The sequence below is a fragment of the Telmatherina bonti genome (assembly GCF_933228915.1).
Source record: "Telmatherina bonti genome assembly, chromosome: 3".
Classification (NCBI taxonomy): domain Eukaryota; kingdom Metazoa; phylum Chordata; class Actinopteri; order Atheriniformes; family Telmatherinidae; genus Telmatherina; species Telmatherina bonti.
In genome coordinates, this window is record NC_136621.1 from 31,209,942 (window position 1) to 31,226,985 (window position 17,044).

Consider the following 17,044-nt stretch of genomic DNA (forward strand, 5'->3'; position numbering starts at 1 on the left):
TTTGTTCAGCTACATGAATAAGGACATTTTTTGTTTTGTTAACATGTCGACAATAAACACCTCCTCCATAAAGTGTGCCAGTTAATTTGAAATATTATGCGAATGACAATAACCAGAAAAAAGTGTACACTCACTTTCAATTCTAAGGGTTTACACATCAGAATATTCTAACAAATCATAATCAATCTTTGAATTAAGAAATTACAACATGGGAGATGTTTTTTCTTTTCAAATCTATAATTCCCAAAAAAGAAAAAAAAAAAGAAAAACCGAAGTCAAAATGCAGAGGTTGTGAAAAAGTAGGTCCACACTTTCTGTTTCCATAGTAATTGAAGCAGCTGAAGACAGCTTATCAAGCACACAGTGATTGATGATAGACAGGTTGGCTCTGTAAAAGCAAAAAGTTTGGGAAAAGAAAAGAAAAGAAAAGCAAGATGCAACTTCAGATGAGCACAAAAGTTAATGCAAAAAAAAAAAAAAAAAAAAAAAAAAACTGAGGATACACAGCTTTTTTGAGTTAATTGTGGGTGCAAATTTTTTGCAAGCCTTAATGAACTGAAGCAACATTGACAATGCTATGAGAAATCGATAATGTCATACAGACATTTTCAAGATTTGAAGTCTATTGAAAAAAATGATAATAGATAAATTTCAAACTTTAAAGACACTTGGGTACTGTATTTAGATGTGTGGACAAAGCAATGCAGTCGTACAGGGAAAATGAAAATAAAAATTATATGACTAAAATTTTTGTAAAGTCACTTCAGCAGTAACTCAGTTTGAAAAACATTTCTATTTACTGCTAGGTTTACTTATCTAAGTTCAAGCTTTAAATTAAAACAGCATGTGAGAACTTGCAAGTCTCTTTAACATGAATCTTAACAGCTGGAGGGAAAGATATGTTTTAAGGTAAAGCGTAAAGCTGGGTTTTAATAAGTGTTGGCCAAGTGAGAAATCAGTCAGCCTGTTATTAAACAGATAATACGTCAAAAATATATCATTGTGGAGTATAACTGAGTAAAGCATCTTCTGGCTCTGTCTTGGTGGTATACACTTTTCTTTTCCGTGTGGGTGCTTCTGAAACTTAAAAATAAATTTTAGTCACTGAGATTTTGGTATTTATAAATAACAATAAAATATGTCTCATGTTTCTCCTTTGCTGGATTTAACTTAGCTGAACATTTTTCAGATGAGCTGTCAGGCTCAGTATTATTGTTTTCAGGTTATTTTTGGAGAAAAAATGTGTCTTTTCTGTTTTTTGCCAGTTATCTTTGAAGTATCAAGCCTTCCTGGAGATGCAAATATCAGTGCATGGCTGCCATAACCAGACATTTTACAATAGTTTTGTTCTTCTGTTGGTCTTTTTCTTTTTCTATTATAAAACGGGTAAGTTTTCTTGAGTCGTTCTACAAAAGACTTAGGATTAAGCTTGATTTAAAAGAGAAAAAAACACATGCCAAGATTAGTGATGACAAATGCAATGACAAATAGCTGTTCATTCTTTATAGAACTGAGATTGTGTTGTTTGCTTCCTTGTGAGTTCCCAGTGGCCTTGAATCCAGTCCTGTGGGAGTTTTCTTCAACCCTGCTTCTATTCTATTTTCTAACTCTTATAAAGTTTAAATACATCCAGTTTCTCTCTCTCTATCTCTGACTTTCCCTCTCTCGGTTGGCAATACTTAATATCTAGCCATAACTCATTTCAAAGAGAAAAGCAGAGTTTTGCTCCTGGAATCTTGTTCCCAACAGCTTCATGCCAGAAACAACATCATGGGAATAAGCCACAGTTTCTCCGTCTTTTGGGATTCAAATGTGGCTTTATTTTGCATAATGTGAAACTGAGAACAAAAGAATATATTGCATTTAAAAGTTCCAAAAGCCTTTCATGAATCAAATTTTTCTTGCAAACTGCAGCATGTTTAATGAAACTGTACTGATATTGCTCAACATTTGGAAGTTCTGAAATAATAAATAACAAGAGGATTGTTATTGTTACAGCACAGATTGTCACACAAGAGAACCAAGTCCTGTCTGTTCTCACAATAATACAATGGCAGCTTCAGATATCAATTAAAATATGGTCAGTTTTAGAGATAAAAAGCCCATGGTGAGGCTTTATTATTAATAACATGGCTAAAGGCTTGCATTGTGTCAACTTATCAATTTTCTTAACAGGCTCAGCACCAAACATTCCTCATAAACACATAATATGTTATCAATCAAAGTCTAAGGACGCAAAGAATTAAAACTTTTAATACTTTCTACAGTGTTTTATCCATTTGAGACAATGTTTTTGTGACTAGATAATTAGGAGCTTTAAGCAGATTCTGTAAAATACTTTTTTTCATTAAACACGAATGCAATCAAATGGTTTACATTCTTAAAATTGATGCTTAAAATTTAAAGATTGTCCATAGTAAACAGTAGCTATGAAATTCTTCATGTTAGTGCTCTTAGTTTGCTTTAACATGGAACAAAGCCTCCACTGTCATTTCAAACCTTAGTGAAAATAAAATGGTCAATAATGAAAATGGCAAATAAAAAGGAACTGATAGAACACTGAAGATATGAAAACATTAGGCTTTGTATTATTTTGTATCTATTCATTAATCAAGAATGCATAGTTTTCTCCAATGTATATTTATTGCACTCCGCATTGACAAATACAAAATAAACCAACCAACAACCAAACAAAAAAAACAAAAAAAATTACCAATGAAACAAAAACAATGTAATTCTTAAACTCTGAGTAAAATGCTCAGAAATAATTTGATGCAAAATGAAACTGATTAGATATTGAAACTGTTCACATCACATGCATGTTGCAGTTTTGTTCTCATATTACAAATAAATAAGTTTGATTCTTTATTTACACTACTTTTTTCTAATCTTGTTCAAATATTGCTAAATTTACAACTTTGGTTTTAGTATTGGTGCAGTATGAAAATGAAGAGCACATTTGATTAGCTAATTATACGTTTCTCCTAGGATATGTTATGTTTTCTTCCATTGTAATAAATAAACCTTTGAACCGAAGATCCACATTTAACATCTTCTGTCCAAGCCATGGGATGACATATTAAATATCAGAAGAGACTAACATTTGTGCTACTTATTGTTTTGTTGTCACAGGCTAAAAAAAAAAAGCTGCATCAGGTTACCATGATCCAGAAAAAAACATCCTCTACAGGTCATCAGATTCTGGGACGTTGATGGGCTCCAGAGTAACAGTTGGTAGGATGAGATGAGTGCCATCAGATATCCACCCCTGGGCTGTCCTGTTGAAGGTGGGTCGCTTTATCCCTGGTTCATTGAGCTCTGGGTATTGTGGTGGATTCAGGTCCACATCGGGAAGTTTAAATGTGATTCCTCTGGGAGCTTTTTCAAATCCCCCGAAAGGAGTGGCAACTCTAATTTAAAACAACATATGAATGTTACTCTTTGAGTCATTTCCTGAACTAAGTCATTTACCTGTAAAGGTCGTTTTCTCACCGGTTAAAACATTTATACTCAGGAAGCTCGGGTCGTGGGTCTGGCATTGGCATTTTGAGTGTGACAGTATCAGCTAGGTCTGGGTCACGGAGTATGGCTTCCTCCCATGGAGAGTGGTAGGACTTGGGCAGAGTTGTGCTGTTTGACTTTTCTTTAGTCGTGTCAGTGAAGAAGCAAAAAGAGATGATACTGTGGATGACTGTTCTAATATTACAGCATATCTGACAGCTTGGTTTGCTGGAGTTTGCAGTAAAAACGGAGCTGTTTCCTTTAGTATTTTTTTTTTTCTTTGAAGGCTTAAAGTGAATAGGATTAAGAATAGATACTTTGCTTTGAAAACACTTCACACAGTCAGACTGAGCTGTCCATCATTATGATCTTAAGACTCAAAATAGCACATTTGGAGAGTGTGTCATCATCTAATGTGCTGAGACAGGGTGATACATGATACAAAAGCACTTTAGAATGAGTACGGAGCTGGATTCCCAGTAAAACTATATAAAAGAAGAAGGATTAAGAAGATGTTAGGTTGTGCAGTTGTATAATTATAAACCATATTTATGTGCAGATCATGGCTTCATCAAGAGAAATTAGTTACCATATGATAAGACCAGCTTGTGTGAATGTTGATACAAGTTCATATTGTTATATCATAGTTGCATAATAAGTAGCTCCTCAACAATGTAGCATAAGAAATCTCAGTGGTAGCCTAAAGTCTACAGACAGAGGTTATATATCAGTTGTAGTACATTGATTTTAACTATGTAATTTCTCACTACTAGTGCAATTTGTCATGTTTCATATTAGATTTAATAAACTAGGTGAAATTGTGATTACCTGAAGCAACGCTATCTGCAGACGCATTGTTTCCATGGGCTGGTGGTTCTACTTTTATTTCCACTCTGTGCATATTCGGGTTCAGAACATCATTCTGGAAAACATAATAATTTCCACTGAAAGAGCATTTGAATGCTTGATTAGATTGTCCAAATGTTACATGCTTTTCTATGCACTTACTTACAAATACACAAATAGTGGTAGCAGCACCACAGCACATCAACATGTACTGATAAAGAGGGAAGCAGCTCCTCAACAAAGTGCCTAAGAAGCCTTTCACACATCTCGACTACAGGATAAAAAGGCATGTGGCGCCTATCCCCCTTATCATATGTTCTAAACCATTTTTTTCCCTCAGGAGCAGATTTCCTGATTATATTTACATAATAAACTGTGCTCAGTAATGCCACTTTTACACAGAGCCTCAATTAGTAACATGCACAAAAGTAATTACAATGAAACACATAAAATTTTGACTTACATTCAGCAGAGCATTTGCTTCATTTTGAATACTTTCAAATGTGTATTTCTCAGATCTCCTCTGGCGCATTTTGAAAAGCCGAGAGCCTCTGTTGGAAAGTAATGACAATTCCTCCAACATGATATCTTTTGGAGTGCTGAGCTTCTTTCCCAAATCCATGATTATGTCTCCTGTTAGGCAGTAAAAGACAGAGAATATAGATAACAATGTGAGATTTCGAGATGACAAAAAAAATAAAACAACAAAAACAAAAAACGACCAGTAAATAATTTTGCAGATATTCATCTTTATCACTTTACTAACTGCATGAATATTTCAAACACACACACACACACACACACACACACACACACACACACACACACACACACACACACACACACACACACACACACACACACACACATCTGTCAAACTGTATCTAACATAACCTTACAACATCTCCAGCTTTACAGTCTGATGATCTAAATATTTTGATTAAATGAAAGTTAGTATGCAAACATTCATCCTTAAAACACAGATTAAACTGTATAAACTGTTAGAGATTTTTCCCCACCCTAAATTCTTTAGCTATTTCAAGGGAATCATGAGTAAAAATGTAACTTTCAGTTTAAACCAGGAGTTTTCCAAAGGATCGATGTTAACTCGGACTTTTAGAAGCTGATGGATAGTTAAATTTAAGTTATCATTAAAAAGAATAATAAACTTTTTTCTTTGCCATCTAGTACGTAAACCTTTCCCTGGTGGATCTAGGCTTGTTTAATGTCTTCTATTTTAATATTGTTAGCTGGACAGATTTAGAAAGAGTTCATAGATAAAATCTAATGAGCCTCTAGATACAGAATTTAATACAGAAATGAGTTATGTTTGAGATTTAGTTTGGGTACGCAATGTTTCCTCATTCACGTGCACAGATAGAATGTACCCCAGCTGTCACAGGACTTCATGTTACCCATAAGTCTTTACAGTTGGCCTCCTCCAACTTCCCTCCCCTCTCCCACCCACCCAGAAATAGACTTTAAAAAAAAGGACGACAAAGGATTAGTCATTCTTAGGTGTAAATCATCCTGTATCTTTATTTACAGCAACTGCTGAAGAACAGCCCTGACATTTTAAACTCTGGTCATATTCACTTTTCTGTTTTTGTCCAATGAACCTCAGTTCTGACACCTCTCTGCAAATATCTGCTGCTTATCTCTTCCTCTATCCAGCTGCCATTGTACGAAATTGTGACATTATGGTGTTGGTGACATTGGCAGAACTCTTGAGGACTGGAACAACAACAAACAGAAGATATGGCTGCCGTAAGTTAGTCATGAAGAGGGTGTTTTCATTTTAATACTGTGAGACAATATGACAGTAGTGCAGGGCTGGTCCATAGCTTAAAACATTAAAGCAACCAGTTAGTGAGTTTAAGTTAGTCATGGAAACAAAATATTACAATGGCAATATAACATTAATGTGTGTAGAATGTAATATGGAAAATACTTAGAGATCATAAGGACTAATAAAAATGTCAATCTCAGACCCTAAAGTACCGTTTTATTACATAATATAGCAATACAGTAAGGTAATATAGCATTCTGTTGTTAGTACTTAGACTTTTAAATATCTTTCTGGACAATCCCCACAAATAAATCTGCCATATCAGCAATGATCATTTTAAAATTACATCTGCAAACTTCACAATTAATGGTTACAGTGTCTTACATCGTATGACTCATTAGTAAAAATTTCATCTCTGCTGCACCAGTTTTTGAGTGTGTGAGTTAATCTTAGTAACGTCTCCCTTTAATGTTGTCATAAGATAAATCATCAGTGTAAAGGTCAAGGATGCATTGTTAAGTCTTGGCACAAAATTGTCCTGCAGTGCCAACAAAAGTCCTTAACCATTTACATCAAGAGAGACATTTGGTGAAATTAGAAATGATTTGTTTTGTTATGAAATTCAGATCTTGACGGCAGCTGCAGGAACTCATTTAAAATTTAGATACCTCACATATGCTGCAAAGAGTTACTTGAAAACATTTTTTTCTATACAGTATAACACAAAGTTCATTAAATAAATAAATAAAGTTCAAATGGATGAAGTCATATGGGTGTTCTTCTATGTTTTAAAAAAGTGTATATTTTGCATGCCAATTTTCTGAATATAAAGCAGCAGTCTTAAATATTCAAACATGGCCTCAGTATTATTGTCTGATCATTAAAAATGCACTTTGACAAGGCTTGCCCATACCTGTGATGTTGTCCTTGCTGTACAACTTGTATCCTTGAAGAGGAGACTCTGAGGCTCAGGGGTCAACCCACAGTAGGTAGTTTGATCTTTCCTGATCTTCACACTCCCGGACACTAAAGCCAAACTGCGAGTGTGTCCCTGTGTCTGTTGTGAATGGAATGCAGCTTGCATCAATAGGCTAAATTTAACCTGACAAACACTCAAAACCACTTGCAGACACTATGGGACAAGGATAGCAGGGAGAGGGAACGATGAACAGTGCATACACATACTCTATGTGCACTGATGTTCTGAGGGATGAGGATTCCTCCTACTGAGACATTTTCCTTCTCTTGTTTGTGAATGGTCAAAATGAATAGGCCTCCTGGGGCTGAGATAACCTAAGATGCCATGGCTCCAAGTTAGGGGGTCCTTAATACTCAGTACAGCTGCTGCTTTTACTTCTCTGCAAAGTTGTGCTCCTGTTATTGTGTGTCCTCACTGACTTTAGGTAACGATAAACAGATCATTGAAAGGGGTTAAATGGGTGATGTCCCTGTGCTAGAAATGATAAGAGATTTGATTGTCTTTAATTTGGTTGTTAATTTTGTTTTTAATCTTATGGAAAATTATTTAATATCTTGCAAACAATTATTGATAAACAGACACTAACATGATGTAACATGAAGCAAGTATGTATTTTTTTAAAATATTAATGTTAGAAAAATAACACAAATGTACTTTTTTTTATCATCAATATACACAGAAATTTAATTTTATAAAGTGAGAAAACACCAACACATATTTAAAATATTTGATTTATTTAGTTTGTGTTTAAAAGTGAAAAGTGAAAACCACAAAAAATCTGTGCAAGGTTAAAGGCAAGTTTGAATTATTTTTGGCTAAAAACATAGCTAAAATATATATTATATATAAATATATAAAGAATCCCCAAGGTACAATCCTGGCAGGTGAAAGACCAAACGGTGAGGGATACTATAGTGAATATATGCATGTAGTAATCACTCCTCTTAAATACACCATATCTATGTTTTTTTAAGAAATCAGACAAACGGTTCAGTATTTAGAATAAAATCATCACCAAGATGCAACTTTTTACTTTCCTGTAAAGTCACTAAACCATTAATGAAGAAACAGTATTTTGTGGTCAATAGAAAATGCCATAAATGAATCATACTTTGTGTATCCATGGTTATAATGAGTGAAAGACAGAGTCATACTAGAGCCCATCTAGCTGTCTGTCACTGTTACACAACTTGCAAAGCAGAGTATCTCAGACTTTGTTGCTTTTCTCATGTTCAGCATCCACTTGCAGTGAAAAATAAATCAAAAGTGAGGTTTAAAAAGATATTTGGACAATTGCAATCCAGTTTATAAATGTCTTTTTTTTTTCTTTTTTTTTTTTTTTGCTTATCAGTTGGGCTCTGATTATTTCTCTGATTATCACAGGTTGACAGTTACAATGGTTATCAGTGTGAAAAATGTTTAAACGTAAAAATGCTTTACAAAGTATTGAAACATAATTAAGACACAACTATTTCTAATATCTTTCTAATAGGATGAAATGTCCTATCGAAGTGGGAAAAAATAGCTCATGTATATCTTGTAAACTCTGTTCATCAACCAAGCAGCTATTCATACCCAGGGCCGGATTAAAAGTGCACAGGCCCCTGGGCCCAGAGTGTTCCAGGGGCCCCCTTCCCCACCGCAACATTGTGAAAATTGTGAATGATACACTGTGAAAAGACATTTCGAACATCTCTCAGCCAGTGGTACCAATAGCAATACACTAGACACGGTGGTGTGACAAGCTGGCTTTTATAAACATTTTGTTTCATGTCCAAACTGCTGGTGCATGCCTTACATGGGCCGTACATGGGCCCCCAATGGGTGTGGGCCTCTGGGCCCGTACCCATGATGCCCATTGGCTAATCCGGCCTTGTTCATACCATGTGCAGAGCTATCTCTACCATCAACAGTTAACAAAATGTGACAAATTATCTTAAACTGTAAGACATTTCCACAAAACTGAACTAAAAGGAACTTTTACTGGAACATAAGAAAACACTATATATACTTTTTTATGAACTTTTGAGTACACTTTCACTGTGACAATCTGAAGCACAAACCATTCGTGTTAATATAATTTAGCATCTCTGTTTTATCTGATGTAGGTCAGATTTTGTCTCAATGTTATTAACTTCTCTGGGTTGCGGTATACAAGTGAGAAAGTTTTGTTGGGTCAGGGCCCTGTGTTATGTATCCAGTACTGGCTGCACCTAGACCTCTGAGGGGCTGAGCAGGCCTAAAGGGAGGCCCATAGAAGGCTGGATTTTCAGGTGAAAATGTCTTGCTCTTGGGGAGTGCTTGGAAAGCTGGGACAGCATGATGATAATGACTCTTCATGGCAGCATCAAGAGACACCCTACGCTTCCATTCATCTGGGGGCTCTGGCAGAGATCTTTGGTGTGCTGCGGCTTTCACATTAGAAGCAACAGATGAGGGGAGGCTCTGAAAGGTGAAGGCGTCATCCACAGAGCCGATGGGACTTCTTGCTGCTGCTTCCCATGGTGTCAGTGGCTTGATGACTTGCCTTTGAATGGAGGTTTGTCTCTGCATGGACAAAAATGATGGCTGGATTCCAGGTGTGCTTACAGGTGACAGAAGTCCACCAGAGGAAACTGAATTCAGTCGCCGGGGCAGGCTGAGGGATCGACTCCTGCCAAAGCCCTAAAAGAAAAGTTAGCATTTGTTTACTGGTTTGGAAGTAGCTTTATAGGCTTTAGTACCAGCCTCTGGTTTTACAAAACCTTTAACAACCAATATCTGTGCAGCTAATGTGAACTAGCATACTTGAACTAAACAGATTATGTTCTGCTTTGCTATTTTCTTTTATAGTAATAAGTTTTGATAGTGGCAACATAATTAAGTCAATAACCTTTACACAATTCTACAACAGATTTCTGACTATATCTGTCAGTAATTTCCATGAACTGAGTTTTCATTTGAATCCCACTAAAAATATTAAAAAGATTCATCATTTATATGGTAAATATCAGTGACATTAAAAAGATTTCATAACTTACCGTCTGCCGGACCTCAAATGTACAGTGGGAATGTCATTTAAAGATAGCTATAAAAATTAGTTTAAAACTACTTTTCTATTTTTTTTTTTCTCCATGGAAAATCCAGCCTAAAAGGGAGTTTGCATTTGGGGTTCATTTGTTTAATTTTGTTGTCATTTTGAAGATTACTTTTCATGTGGATTCATTTGAAAATCTACATCATGACAGTGTTCTCAATTTGTCATTAGAATTTTGCCCCTACTAGAGCCAATCAGAGTTGTGCTGGAAATAATAAAAGAACATTTCTTATGTCACCATAAAACACAGACACAAAAACAATAATATGCTACAATAGAAAAAAAAAAAAAAAAGGAGTACTTAGCTAAATGGTAACATTAAACTGTTATTTGTTGTGGGGAAAAAAATATATTTGGTGTAAGAAATCAGAGTGTGTAATAATGTTCCTGGTAATGACACTGATTTCTTAATAAACTGGGCGTCAACTCACAGCATTTGGGGTTTTTGTTATTTATCCTACATGATCAAAATCATACAGAGCAGGAAAGTATAAGAAAGGATCATTTTAAATACAAATATGTTGAGTATACAATAATAATTACATGTGACATGAAATAGAAATATTATTACTGTGATGATGACAACAAAAACTAAAAATATGTAAACATAGGATAAGTGTACTTATGTGCTGTTTCATTGGGTTATATTACATATCACTGGGGTGCATGAGTTGTACTTACATTAACCAGATCTGTTGGAAGAAACATGTTGACTAATTTTATGGAATAAAACTGCTGAATTTGGTACTTTATTTTGTGACTGATGACATCCCTCAATTTTTTTGTCAAAATTTTCTTTTGAATAGTATCAAGATATTTAGATTTTTATGCTATTTTCAGAGTTACTTGTAGCATTTAATGATAACTCATTGATATTCATCTGATGACTGTATAAATACTATAAAATATCTTGTTGCAATTAAGGAAATTACTGATGAAGATATTCACTTTGTTGAGCAGAAAACTATTGCTTTTCATAAAATGTATTGCTCCAAAAATGCTTTTTGTGAATTTTGTGGCGAATTAATGTCACGTAAGTTGGCACACAATCATGCAAAATGCAAACTTCAGTTTTGAGTGGATTTTCCTTTTACATAATCAACATCTTGTTACAAGAATGTGTAGAAAGTCTTTAAGGCTAAATATAATATAAATACAAACATTTCATATTGAGAGCAAAAAGTGTGCTGCTGGAAAAGATGAAAGAGGAACATACACACATGTGAATTCAAGTGTAATATATAAATTTATAATTGTGGACAGCGGATAGTCAGTGAACTTCTTTTGAAATTAAGAAGGGATGAGAAAGAGAAAGGAGAAAGCGTGGGCTGCTCAGAAGGAAAAGCTAATATAAGTACTCAACACCCATAGAAAGTGCACAAGTAGGAGGAAAAAGAAATTTAATGGCAAGACTTTGCTGCATACAAGAAGTGCAGTAAACAGGGATAAGTCAGGAAAATGAAGACAGAGACAAACAAGACATTTGTTTTCTTTGTTTCTTTGTTTCATCTGGAGTTGCTATAATGGAATCAGATATACATTCAGAGCTCTGTGGATTGATTGCTGTGGATGTTTTCCAACTATAGACAAAGATGCAGGATGTTTTATGACTTTTTCCGACTGGTCATAATATATATATATATATATATATATATATATATATATATATATATATATATATATATGTATACATCCACATTTAAAAGTTAGAAAATTTTGTTAGGGTTGTTTTGTTAGGATTAAAGATCACAATAATAATGCCTCAGTCTGTTGTGATACAATAAAAGTCTGGAATGAGATAGAAGGAACTGAAAAATATTTGCACACAAATTAATGTGTAGATAGGTTTCCCCCATTACCAATGAATAATCAAAATATTCTGGAAATATTATAAATTGTTAAACCAGATTACAGAATTTTAAGTAGTTGTTAATTACATTAATTATAACTGATTTGTGTAGTTCGGGGGTTCAGTGTATATTACTACTACATGGGATCATCTCTCTTCCTAAAGAGAGGACAAAACAACAACTACTGACTGTAGGCAGAGAACACAATATGCCTCTTTTTCACACATTATTGCACATGTACAGGCACTTCCTGAGAATTATTTTGTTTAGTTTTTTTTTTTCTCACTTTTCCTTTTCAAGTCTATGCTTGATGTCCAGGTTTTAGAAGAAGATTGTGGTAAGTCATTCACTTATTACTTATTCAAATAACTTTGATTAGGCATTGTAATCACTTTTAAACTTCTTTATCTTGCTTGTTTAGCCTTTAAACTTATCTAAAATAACTTTTAGTTTGAAATTTTTTGTCACAATATTTTAATAGCTACATATATCATAGCTGCACACTGTTAATCACTTCGGATGAAGCCTGCATTCATCCAAAAGTGCAAAAGTCTAAACATTTCCATTTGTTAAGACATTTAAAAAGTCACCAAGTTACAGATGTAATGGTGCAATAATGGCTTTAGACTACAATAAAGCATGACCATGTACAGTCTTAGATCGACTGAAGCATAGCAACAGGCTTCCACTGTTTTCCTGTCACCACTGGTTTCTTAGCAGAAAATTTTGGACGAGGAGCCATTTGGCGTGCGCCTCGAGCAATAAGAGATGCAGGGGAGAAAGCTGAAGCTATGCTGTCACTGATAGATGAATGCTGAGAGGACGTGCTTGGAGGTCGGGGGCTTGGTGCTTGCTTGCCGCTTATGTGATTGGCTGCAGTTGTGGCAACGAGCTTTTCATCCAAGTGCTTGTCAGTAGCTAGTGGCGCAGCTGATCTTGTGCTTTGGACAGAGGAATTCTGAGGACTTACCGGCCCAGGAGACTTAGAAGGGGGCTCTGTCTTGCTATGAACAGCAAGATCAGAGATATTATAAGAAGAGTGAGAAGAAGCAGATCTTTGTTTACGGCTTTTGGTAATTTCAAACTTTGACAAAGGAGGTGGTTTAGGGCTGGGGCTTTTTGCCTCAGAGGCTGCATCATATGTAAATAGAGATGAGTCCAACTGATAGGGTTGATGCTTCATGATATCTAAGGCATTTAGGTTCTTGGGGGCTGATTTAGACTTCTCTTTGGTCTTGGGTTTGATTTTGGGGCTCGTGGAAGGGGCCTGCTTGGCTGCTGATGGAGGGTAGAAAGGAGCAAGGAGAGGATTATATGACAGTGGAGGTGGGGCACGAATATTGGATGAATATCGCCATGAGTTAGGAAGAGACAAAGTTGGAGAGGGGGATCTTGTTTTGTTAGCTTGCACTGTTTCTGCATCAACAACAAACTTCTCCATACGGGACTGTCTTTTAGCAAACAATGCTGCTCCTTTTCCTGCCATGGCCGAACCATCAGCAGCCAGTTTCATACTTCTGTCTGAGACCCGACCCTTGGGAGAAACCTGCAAGCCTTTTGATGTGTTTAAGTGTGACTTCCCTGTCTGTGGTGGGCAAGATGCAACAGAGTTTGGAGCACTGTCTGACTTGTTCTTTGGGGGCGAATGTGGGCTGTAAGAAGGACTGTGAGCCGGCATACTCACAGGGGATCGTGCCGGCTGTTGAGTCCAGCTATTTGTGGGTGGCTGAAGAGGAAGCTGAGAAGAGGAGCTGACCGGAACCCAGGCATTGGCAGGTGTTTGAAGTGTTGCCTGAGTTTGATCTGATGCCCAACGGCTGGCCATCTGTTGAGGCTGAGCCCAATCTTGCTGCTGTAAAAAATGCTGACTATGAGGCCCCACAGGACTATGAGAGGGTTGTGGGACTGGACTTCTTGGAAGAATATAGGGCTCACTGGAGGGACTTGTCATCATCCAAGGTGGGCATGATGGGTCGATGGTAGGTTTTGGGGCAACCGGAGGAGGATTCTTGAGTTTCATTGTTCTGGGCTGCATGAAGTTGCAAGCCTCAGCCCCCAGACTAAAGCAGTCTTCTTCTGACTCAATATATGACCTTCTTTCCCCTTTGTTTTGAATTTTAGGATCTGTGCCTTGTGTTGACGTTGATGGCTGTTTATTAGCTGTTTTCCGTTTTGACTCTGGTAGTATCCCGGTCTTTATGGCTGGCACAGATATTCGCTCATCTCTTGAGGCTATGATATCTCCAGTTGGAGACCAAACCTTTGGGTTAGTATTAACTGGCACAGGTACTTTAAATCTTGATCCATTCGTCTTTTGGACTGGACTGGCACCCCAAGGCATGGCAGCAGGAGTTGAGCCATCTTGAAACCCCTGGAAAGGTTTTGCAGTTCTGTTTGGCACCAGAGGCTTGGGCATGTTGGCGAGGTGGTTCATCTGCTGAAGATTATCATGACTTTCTAAATGTTTCTTGAGATTTACATCTGAGTAATTGGTCTCATCAGCATGCACATGCATTTCCTGTGGGTCATAGGTATTCTGTCCTCTTATACTTTGTGGTTCAGACTCTGCCTCCACAGGTAATCCTTTACTCCTCAGTTCTTCATGCTCTGACACAATGCCATCCATTCGTTTGCGCCGTTGTGCAAACATCAAAACTCCTTTCCCTTTTGTCTCTGGTAGCACTTCCATATTTTGAACACTTCCCCAACTCACACTTAAGTTATACTGCTGATGATATAGACAGTACTCCTCGTCTTGCTCTGAATCGCTCGTAGGCACAGTGTTATAACCAGCTGATCTAACTTCGTCAGTTCCCCCCTCTATTTGGTCTTCGCTGTCAATGCCAGTACCGTAACTCACAAGTGTGTACTTCTTGACCCTTTGCTGGCGTTTTTTAAACAGCAAGGCTCCCTTGTTTTGGGGGTTGGGTGCATCAGTCAGCAGTTGGGCAATTCGTTTACATTTAGACTTGGTCTCTTTCACACGTTTCTCTGATTGGCTCTCAGTGTGCCTGAGCCCTGAGACAAAGAATAGGACAGAAAAGGAGAAAAGAGAGTGGAACATGAAAGTGTACAAAGCATTTCAACAAACATTCTGTCATCTTTAAATTCTTCAAATCGCTTACGATATCATAAGTACACATTATTTCATAGGTCACTGCACAATGAAATAACTCAGGGGTTGATTTTTTTTTCTTAGTACTATTACATGAAGCAATCATGACAAGCAGAAATTTTAAGTTACCCCTGCTGAAGCAAGCACACTAATAAAAGCATGATATTTACTTACAGCTAACCCAGGGGGGGTCCATAAGGCAAGAAAAGTGAGCTCCTCACTTTCCATAGCAGTCAGTCTTACGATTGGAAAAGGGATCAAGTGACAATCCATGGAGACACATGTTGGTGTCTGTCAAATTTGCCTCTGCCAACTCTGTCATATGGTCATATTTTATTCTTATCCTGGTCTGACTAATAAAGCCATGGGAATTCTGCCTCTAAGTCCACCTCAAACAGACCCCATGTTAGAGCATGAAAATAGCTGCACTCATAGTACATGACATGTTTTTCATGAGCCAAAGAAAATATTTTGCTTTACTTAACACCTACAATATGTAGAGACAGAAAATAATATTTAAGGTTTTAATCTGGAGTCAGCTGTGTCTCAATGGCTGCATTTAAAGCTGACATTAAATCACATCTCATCTAAATCATACATGCTCCATCCAGCTTGGAATAAAAACTCTCACTTTATGCTGTGCAGTCTGCACTTGTTTCCCTCAAATATCAAAGGAAAAAAGAAGATTAAATACTTACGTGTGTACCTTGTCCTGTGCCTGTCTGGTCTGTACAGATCTGTGTCAGACCCTGAGTTCCACTTCTCTGCCTGCTCAGCACCCTCGTCTGAAATTCCAAAGAAGACAGAAGCAGGAGGTGCTTCACCACTCCCTCCTTCCTCTGAAGATTCGACCCTCCTGTTCCCAGTCCTTGGGCCCTGCCTATAACTGGTTCCCTGGGGCTGTTTTGTGGTCAGGGTCAAGGCCTGGGTCAGATCTGCAGAACAGCCAAAAGAGGAGGAGGAAGACTGGGAATGCTGCCACAATATGTGGTCAGTGTGAGACATGGAATCTGGGGGTTCAGGGTACGTGGAAAGTGATGTTGGTGGGGTTTGGGTGTGAGGAGAATCTGTAATGGATTCTCTTGATTCACAAATGATTTCATCCTCTCCTTGTTCAGAAACTGCAGGATCCACCTCACTATGTACTGCATGGGATTCTTGCTTACTTGCAGATTCCCAGTCCTGCAACTTAAGGCACTCTAGGGACTCGGATCCAGACTTGAAGGCTAAGGGGTTCTCAGCCTCACTGTCATCATCTTCATTATATGACCCCGTCAAAGACTCAGAGACACAAATTTCTTGGGAACCATCAGAGCCTGAACAGGGGGTCAAGTTATCACTTATCTCTAGGTCTTCAACTTCTGGTTCCATCTCTTATGCTGTTTCACCAAGGACACCTTAATAAAGAACAAAATAACAACACATTTTAAGCTCAAAAGAACCTTTGCAAATACCACAAACTTATCACAATTTCAGTAATTTACATTAGATGTATGTATAAGAAAACATAACATCGTAAATTACATGTGGTGCGAACTACATTTAAACACTAGAATGGTACTGGTGAAATATTCAAGTTACATTATTAACTAATAGGACTTAATTTCGCTTTTGTGTCGCTCAAGAGAGCATTATGCTTTTTTAACATCATGTAAACTCTGCAACGACAACCTTGTAATACTCCAAACTATTCCTATCCCCAATAGGAATTGAAGATTTGCTTTGGCAGTCTCATCAGGGCTGCCATTGCTGTAAATGGAATGGTATGTAATATCATGGGGGAAACAGCATTCATGGCAAGAGTATAAGCAAAACAATTGGGTGGCTGTTTTCCGAACTGCTGTTTACACAGTGAGGTTTCTTTCCCTACACTGCTTCGATTTGTCAC

General features: G+C 37.1%; 2 protein-coding genes across 2 annotated transcripts; both read right to left on the minus strand.

Moving 5' to 3' along the window:
• Positions 1 to 1,858: 1,858 nt before the first annotated feature.
• myoz2b (myozenin 2b) lies at positions 1,859 to 7,161 on the minus strand. The gene is made up of 5 exons (XM_079265195.1): positions 7,050 to 7,161; positions 4,811 to 4,980; positions 4,330 to 4,423; positions 3,493 to 3,643; positions 1,859 to 3,410 (listed from the first exon to the last, which is right to left on the minus strand). The coding sequence occupies exons 2-5, from the start codon at positions 4,967 to 4,969 to the stop codon at positions 3,185 to 3,187; spliced, it is 630 nt and encodes a 209-aa protein (XP_079121321.1). The 5' UTR covers positions 4,970 to 4,980; positions 7,050 to 7,161; the 3' UTR covers positions 1,859 to 3,184.
• A 2,069-nt stretch (positions 7,162 to 9,230) lies between these two features.
• synpo2b (synaptopodin 2b) lies at positions 9,231 to 16,527 on the minus strand (the record flags this gene model as incomplete). Its single annotated transcript, XM_079263721.1, has 3 exons — positions 9,231 to 9,779; positions 13,012 to 15,059; positions 15,855 to 16,527. The coding sequence occupies 3 exons, from the start codon at positions 16,525 to 16,527 to the stop codon at positions 9,246 to 9,248; spliced, it is 3,255 nt and encodes a 1,084-aa protein (XP_079119847.1). The 3' UTR covers positions 9,231 to 9,245.
• Positions 16,528 to 17,044: the final 517 nt, after the last annotated feature.